At 40.9% G+C, this 7,915-nt stretch overlaps 1 protein-coding gene across 2 annotated transcripts in view; it reads right to left on the reverse strand.

Annotated features, from left to right (window-relative positions):
• Positions 1 to 7,915, reverse strand: part of LOC102025550 (chromosome unknown open reading frame, human C15orf43) — an 18,892-nt gene that overhangs the window by 8,754 nt on the left and 2,223 nt on the right. For both annotated transcript variants that reach the window (XM_005376747.2, XM_013510475.1), the window contains exons 4-5: positions 3,568 to 3,629; positions 1,159 to 1,244 (exon numbers count right to left, since the gene is read on the reverse strand). In XM_005376747.2, coding sequence (XP_005376804.1) covers positions 1,159 to 1,244; positions 3,568 to 3,629 — 148 coding nt within the window. The remainder of the gene's footprint in view (positions 1 to 1,158; positions 1,245 to 3,567; positions 3,630 to 7,915) is intronic.

The raw sequence follows: 7,915 nt of genomic DNA on the forward strand, positions 1-7,915 counted from the left end.
ACACACACACAAAGGGGGTTCCAGGCAGACACTACTAAGAGTATTTATATCCTTTGTCAACTTTATTGTTATTGGATTGGATATATTTTCCCCAGGTTTGTAAGACTTCTTGGAATGCTAAGTAAATTAGCCTTAATGAATGAAAAACCTAAAATGGAAAAAGTATATAAATAAGTCCATTAACTTTCATATGAAGGAAGAAAATTTCTACTCAATGATTACAGCCAAATACCAACCTTTAAATAACCCATGTTCCCTATACACTTTGAAAACTACATAACTGGAAAATATGGAAGTAGGACTGGGTCCGGACCAAGTGTGCATGGAGAGGTGCCTCTCCTAACACAGGGCACGCCCACGCTTGACTGCCTCTGAAGCTGAATTTCTTAAGCCAAAGTAACCACATTATAAATAATTTAGAAAAGAGGAAATCACTGTTAACTTAGAAATTACTGATACAATTTTATGTATTTTTTATTGTTTTTTGTTTGTTTGTTTTTGTCCTTTTGAGACATGGTCTCGCTATGCAGTTCAGGCTGGCCTTGAGCTCACTTTGGAGCCCAGGCTGGTCTTGAACTCACAGCGATCCTCCTGCCTCAGCCTGCCAAGTGCTGGGATTACAGGCGTGTGCCACCACGCCCGGCCTATGTATTTTTTATTTTAAAATTTTTTTTCAATTTTTTTCATTTTTTTTTTTGTGTGTGTCTTTTTGTTACAAGGTCTCACTATGCAGTGCAGGCTGGCCTTAAGCTGACTTTGTAGCCCAGGTTGGTCTTGAACTTGCAATGATGCTCCTGCCTCAGCCTCCCAAGTGCTGGGATTACAGGCGTGCACCATCATACCCTGCTTTAAAATATTTTTAAAAGAATGTAACTTGTGGAAGTTAAGGAAGCCTTGTTTCCTTCCTGCAAGGGTCCGACAGCACAGTCAACACAACGGCCCTAGAATTAGACTGGTCATCTCAAATCCTACTTCTCCCCCACTTAATCAAAGTTTGTATGACTTGGGCAAATTAATCTTGTTAATCCTAGGTCTCCTTTTCTGTGAAATAGGAATGATAATGATGATGACATCAATCTTGTAGGAAAACACTGCACACAATCAGTGATCAGTGACCCACCCTGAACTGAGTATCAGTGAAGTACAGGAGTTCAGTACCTTCTGGACAATTCCTTCTCATTCTCTGTGGCTAGTTCACTGTCTTCCCTAACGGCATTTATCTCATTTGATGTTACTTCATCATGCTGTGGACAGCAAAAGAAATCACACTTTAAAAAGTCAGCAAACCAATGAGTCAGTCAATAATGTCAAAGGGGAGAAAGTAAATGAGAGACAGACAGACAGACAGACAGAGAGATGACAGGGTTTGTTCAATCTAGCCCACTATACAAAAGCACTCCTAAAAAAAAAATAGAAAAAAAAGCACTTGTATAACCATGCTATGTACTTCAAGAGATACATAAAGAAAGAAGGTGACAATATTTTAAGTCCTAGCTGTGGTTGCACTGGATAAATAAAACTGGTGTTATTCTCTTTAACTTTTGAAACTTTTTCTCATATGATATTTCTTTTTTGGGGGGCTTTTTTTTGAGACAGGGTCTTGCTATGCAGTTCAGGCTGGCCTTGAGCTCACTTTGTAGCCCAGGCTGGTCTTGAACTCAAAATGATCCTCCTGCCTCAGCCTCCCTCCAGAGTGCTAGGATTACAGGCGTGTGCCACCACACCCGGCATTGTCCCTAACTTCTTACTGTGAAAAATTTCAAATCTTCAAGAATAGGACAATAAACACTATATACCTTCCATCTAGCTTTATATTTTTGCCACCTTGAATGTCCCTCTGTATTTTTGATGAACCATTTGAAAACATTTGCAGATATAATTCTACTCCTTAACATGCATTAGCCGGGCATGGTGGTGCACGTCTGTAATCCCAGCGCTCAGGCGGCTGAGGCAGGAGGATCATTGCGAGTTCAAGACCAGCCTGGGCTACAAAGTGAGCTCAAAACTAGCCTGAACTGCATAGTGAGACCTTGTCTCAAAAAGACAAAAAAAAAAAAAATCTAGCATACATTTTCTAAAAAATGCCTTTATCCTTATACCACTATCCCACTTAATAAAACTGCAATTAATTCAGTATCACTTAATATATAGTCCATTAGTAAATTTTCCTAATTTCCCTCAAAATGCCTTACGTATATTTTTTGTTGTTGATTTAAAACCTGCAGAATCTTTTTTTTTTTTTAAGACAGGGTCTCACTGTGTAGTCCAGGCTGGTTTTGAACTCACTATGTAGCCCAGGCTGGCCTTGAACTTGCAGTGATCCTCCTGCCTCAGCTTCCTGAGTGCGTGGATTACAGGCATGCGCCATCATGCCCGGCAAACCTACGGAATCTAATCAAGGTTTGTAACTCTTAGAACAGTCCTCTTGCCTTTCGTTTTTTAATGACATTGACCAGGCCAGTTTACTGACATATGGGTTTGTCCAGATGATGACATTTTAAGTAAGAATACCTCATGGGTCATACTGCGTACTTATACTATCATATCAGACCGAACACAATGAAGTTTCTCCAATGCAGTGGAGGCTAAATCTGATCATTTGGTTGGGGTAGTGTGGTCCAGACCTGTCTGCTGTAAATGGACTGTTTGTAATTAAGGACTAGTCTGTGGGTGATAATTTGCAGTCACGGTTTTAGCAACCACTGAGGACCCTTGCCTAATCAAGTATATTGGTGGTTGTAACAGGGACTTTTTATTCTGTCATCCCTTCTATATTTATTAACTATTATTATTTTGTAATGCAAAAACTTCCACATCCCATCCTTTTTCTCCTTCCTTCCAGCCATCTTTCCTTTCTTCTTCCCCTTCCTTCCTTTCGTCCTTTCCCTTTTCTCTCTCTGCTTTTGGAGGATTGCTGTGGACAAAATTTAACAAATGGTATAGCACACCCGCAGTGAATCTATGCCAGTAGTGAAGAGCTGGTAAGCACCATGTACTCATCACTCTCTTGCTATTACTGATTGGAAACATTTTCAAGTTTCCTTTTTCTTTTTGTTGAGACGGGATCTTCTGTATCTTAGACTGGCTTCGAACTCACTATGCAGCCCAGGTTGGCCTTGAACTCTAGGCGATCCTCCTGCCTCAGCCTCCCAAATGCTTGGACATCAGGCAAGCACCACTACGCCCAGCTATCAAGTTTTTTATGCCAATAGTCTTTGGGTTTGTTTGTTTGTTTGTTTTGAGACAGGGTCTCATTATATAGTTCAGGCTGGCCTTGACCTCACTATGCAACCCAAGCTAGCCTCCAACTTGTGGCAATCCTCTTGCCTCAGCCTCCAGAATGCTGGGATTACAGGCCTGTGCCACCAAGCCTGGCGCTTAGCCTTGTTTATTTAAAAGTTTCTCAAATTTATCAATGTACTACTGTAAAACAATGTCCAAAAAAGCATGTCCTTTAAATTATTGTCTCAGTGCTTAACATGTCACAAGTAAACATTTTAAGATTACACTGTCTTCAGAAAAATTCAAAATTGCACATTCTAATCAAGTACTTTAATTTACTCTTACCTTTTCTATCGGAAATTGTTCGTCTCGTTCCCAAATAAAACTACCAATTTTTCTTCTTATGTCTGTGGTGGGAAAAACAAATCCAATACTGTTTTTAACATAACTTTAGAATTTTGCATGAAATTTGAAATTTCTAGGCCAGCCTTATTCTACCCGCATCAAAGTCACTGAAACTCGTTAAAAATACAGATTCCTACTGGATCAGATGATTGAGGAGGAGCTTGGGAATTCGCATTTCTAACAAACTCTGGACAATTCTAACGTTACTATAAGACTCACTGTTTTTAATGTCTCCTGTTAGGATGTCTTTGTCAGATGTGTCTCCATTTTTTGTTGTGTTTTTGTGGTACTGGGGATTGAACCCAGGGTCTTGTGCATGCTAGGCAAGGGCTCTACCACTGAGCTACATTACCAGCCCTTTTTATTTTTTTTTGAGACAGGGTCTCACTAAACTGCTCAGGCTGGCCTCAAATTTGCAATCATCTTGGTATGACTGTCTGTATTAGGCCAAGTATTAATAAAAAGAACAACTTGTCCAGGCAAAACGAAAGAGTGTAACACTGATCAGTTTGTAGAGGAGAGATGCTCAGGAATTACTGTACTTTTCTAAAAGCAGATAAGCAATCTGTACAGTAAGGAGAAACTCTGTAACACTCAGTATGTCCAATTACTGACATCTTTCTAACGCAGGGACATCAGAAATTTCCACAGTAGCGCATCAGAGGACAAAAAGAATAACATTCTTCTAGATTTTTGTTGTCTCTCTGTATTCAATCCCCAGTACCACAAAAAGAAAAAAGAATTAATTTCATGTATAAATAGGTAAGTACTTTTTTTTTTAGTATATGTGCTATTGAAGTGAGCACATACTTTTGTTTTTTGAAAGGATCATGTTTCCTTTTTTTTTTTTCTTTGTTTGTCTTTTTGACACAAGGTCTCTCTCTCTGTACAGTTCAGGCTGGCCTAGCGCTCATGTTGTAGCCCAGGCTGGCCTCAAACTCATAATGATCCTCCTGCCTCAGCCTCCCAAGTGCTGGGATTACAGGCATGCACCACCACTCCCGTCATCATGTTTCATTTAAAACAAATTCTTTTTAAAATTTAAATACATGGTAACAGCCGGGTGCGGTGGCACACACCTATAATCCCAACACTTGGGAGGCTGAGGCTAGAGGATCACCACAAATTCGAGGCCAGCCTGGGCTATGTAGTGAGTTTCAGACCAGCCCGAACTACACAGCAAGACCCTCTCTCAACAAAACAAAACAAAACAAAGCAAACCTACAATAACATATGATGCTAAACTCCAAAGGAGAAGAGCAGGAGCAAGATATATAAAAAGAATTAAGATGACTTATGTAAACGGACCAACTCCCATCCTGAACGTAATCATTATGTACTGCAAACGCGTACTAGTAGAAATTAAAATTCTAAAAACTCAGACAGAAATGACAATTTAGGGGCTGGGGATATAGCTCAGTGGCACAGCCACTGCCTAGCAACTACAAGGTCCTGAGTTCAATTACCAGTACCAAAAAAAAAGGAAGACAATTTAAAAATCAGAGCTGGGCGTGGTGGCGCACGCCTGTAATCCCAGCACTCAGGAGGTTGAGGCAGGAGGATCGCTGCAAGTTCAGGGCCAGCCTGGGCTACAAAGTGAGCAAGGCCAGCCTGAACTGCATAGGGAGACCCTGCCTCAAAAAAAACAAAAAAAAAAAAAACAAAAAAAAAATCAGATTGAATGGTCATTTTATAATATGAACTCCTTGAAAGTGGACACTAATCAGTACAAATACTTTCTGGATAAGTCAATTATCTTATCTAGTCATTAATCTATTTACATAGGGTTTTGGGTTTTTTTTGTCATTGAGACAGGGTCTTGCTATGCAGTTCAAACTGGCCTTGAGCTCGCTTTGTAGCCCAGGCTGGTCTTGAACTCTCAATGATCCTCCTGCCTCAGCCTCCCACATGCTGGGATTACAGGTGTGTGGCACCAGGCCTGGCCCAATTTGCATAAGCATTTTTAAAAAAGGATTTAGAACAATTTAGCATTGTAGTTATAAATTACATCTAGATTTTTCTAGGACATCAACTACAGAAGAAATCAATATTTGATGTTTATAAAGGCTCCTCCACGAAAATATTTTCAAGTTTTTTAGCTTTGTCTGTTTGCTTATTTTCATAGCAGTGGGGGGGTTTTTTTCTTGCTTTTTTTAAAATAGGATTTCACCATGTGGCCCAGACTGGCTTTGAATTTGTGATCTTCCAACCACAGCTTCCCCAGTCCTGTGGCTACAGGTGTGCACCCCATGCTGGCTAGCATTTTTCTTTAATGCTCTCCTCTCTGGGAATTTATCCACGGCTTTAATCTGTCTTTTCTGAGATGGACACATAACCACTGGGTAAACAAGATACATATCAAACGTTAGCTAATGATGTTGACCTACACATTGGAATATTTCAAATTAGCTCTGAAAAGATAGGTACAAGGTGGACAACTGAATAGGATAAGAAAGAAAGAAAGCTGGGCATGGTGATGCACACCTGTAATCGTAGCACTTGGGAGGCTGAGCCAGGAGGATCACTGCAAGTTTGAAACCAGCCTGGGCTATAAGGTGAGTTCAAGGGCAGCCTGAACTGCATAGTAAGACTCTGTCTCAGGAAACAAAAAAAGTAAGGAAAACTTCATAGTTTTGCTTTTGTTGTTTTTCAGTCCTTTTGAGACAGGGTCTTGCTATGCAGTTCAGGCCGGCCTTGAGCTCACTTTGTAGTCCAGGCTGGTCTTGCACTCACAACCATCCTCCTGCCTCAGCCTCCTGAGTGCTGGGATCACCAGGGATTACAGGCATGCACCACCACGCACAGCTCAGGAAAACTTTAAAATTTAACTGGAAAGTTCCAAGTAAGAAACACAAAAACACAGATCTGAGAACTTTATTTTGCCCTTTCAACTTCATAGGGTTGTGAAAAAATGTGAATATACTTCTAGAAGTCTTAAGAAAATTACAAACTGGGCAAACTGGTGCATGCCTGTAACCCCAGCACTCTGGGAGGTTGAGGCAAGAGGATGGCAAGTTCAAACTCAGCCTAAGCAACTTAAGACACTCAGCAAAACTTGTCTCAAAATAAAAACAATAAAGGGGATGGACATATAGCTCAGAGCAAAGACCCTGGATTCAATCTCAAGTACTGCCAAAACCAACTTTTTTTTTTCTTTTCTTTTTTTTGCCTTTTTGAGACAGTGTTTCACTGTGCAGCTCAGGCTGGCCTTAAACTCAGTTCGGAGCCCAGCAGGCCTCGAACTCACAGTGATCCTCCTGCCTCAGCCTCCCAAGTGCTGGGATTACAGATATGCACCACCACACCCGGCCCAAAACCAACCTTTAAAGAAAAATTCAGAAAAGTAATGAAGAGACTCCAAACTAACAAAGACTATATCAGATGCTCTCCATGTCATGCATTGTATCATTTTATCCCCAAAACAACACGGAAAAAGTTTAATAACTTGCTAAAGATGGAAAACGAGTAAGCACTGGGTCCTAGCTGGGGCACACTTGGAGGGAAAGATCTGCATCTGTTTTAACCATGGATTCCCTAGTCCTGGGTTGGAACCTGCCCTACAGGAGGAGCTCAGTGACCGTGAATAACTAAACCAGGATATGCACGCAAGGCAAATTAATGCCAAGGCCAAGGTCCTCCCACTTGTATTAAATGACGCAAAGCTCAACCTTTTCTGACTGAGAACAAAAGAGCAAAAGTGAATTTGTCTGCCTAAAGGAGGATTAGCTGGGTTCGGCACACAGGTGTGGGCTGAATGATCGTTGCTAACCTTTTTGCAGGCAAGCAGGAGGCAGAATGAAATGACCTAAAGCCACTGAGGTTTTTATTTCAGCATTAGCTACTGCAGAGAGATAGTAGGCATGAAAAACTGTAGCGTTATCTTCTATGTAATCAAGGCTCTGATAAATTCTAGGAGAAAGAAAGGAAATTTCAGGTCATGAGATAAACAAGAACATACTCAGTCTTTTGAAGGGAAGAATAGTGCTCGCTCCAGCAGCACATATGCTAACACTGAAAGGAAGAACAAATGACTGGAAGTAGGGAACGCTTATATTACAGGATATACTTATGATGGGGCCTAAGTCTAGGCAAGTCTCAGTTTTAGAGGCTTGGTAAATTATTATATACATTGAGAAATTTGACCTAAAACTGGACATCAACTGTGTATTAAAAACCAGCAGCCTATGAGGTTTATTCATGGTCATAGTTATAAGAGGAAGCATGGCCGGGCATGGTGGCACACGCCTGTAATCCCAGCACTGGGGAGGCTGAGGCAGGACGATGGGTG

The sequence above is a fragment of the Chinchilla lanigera genome, unplaced genomic scaffold (assembly GCF_000276665.1).
Source record: "Chinchilla lanigera isolate Chin_1 unplaced genomic scaffold, ChiLan1.0 scaffold00008, whole genome shotgun sequence".
NCBI classification, from domain to species: Eukaryota; Metazoa; Chordata; class Mammalia; order Rodentia; family Chinchillidae; genus Chinchilla; species Chinchilla lanigera.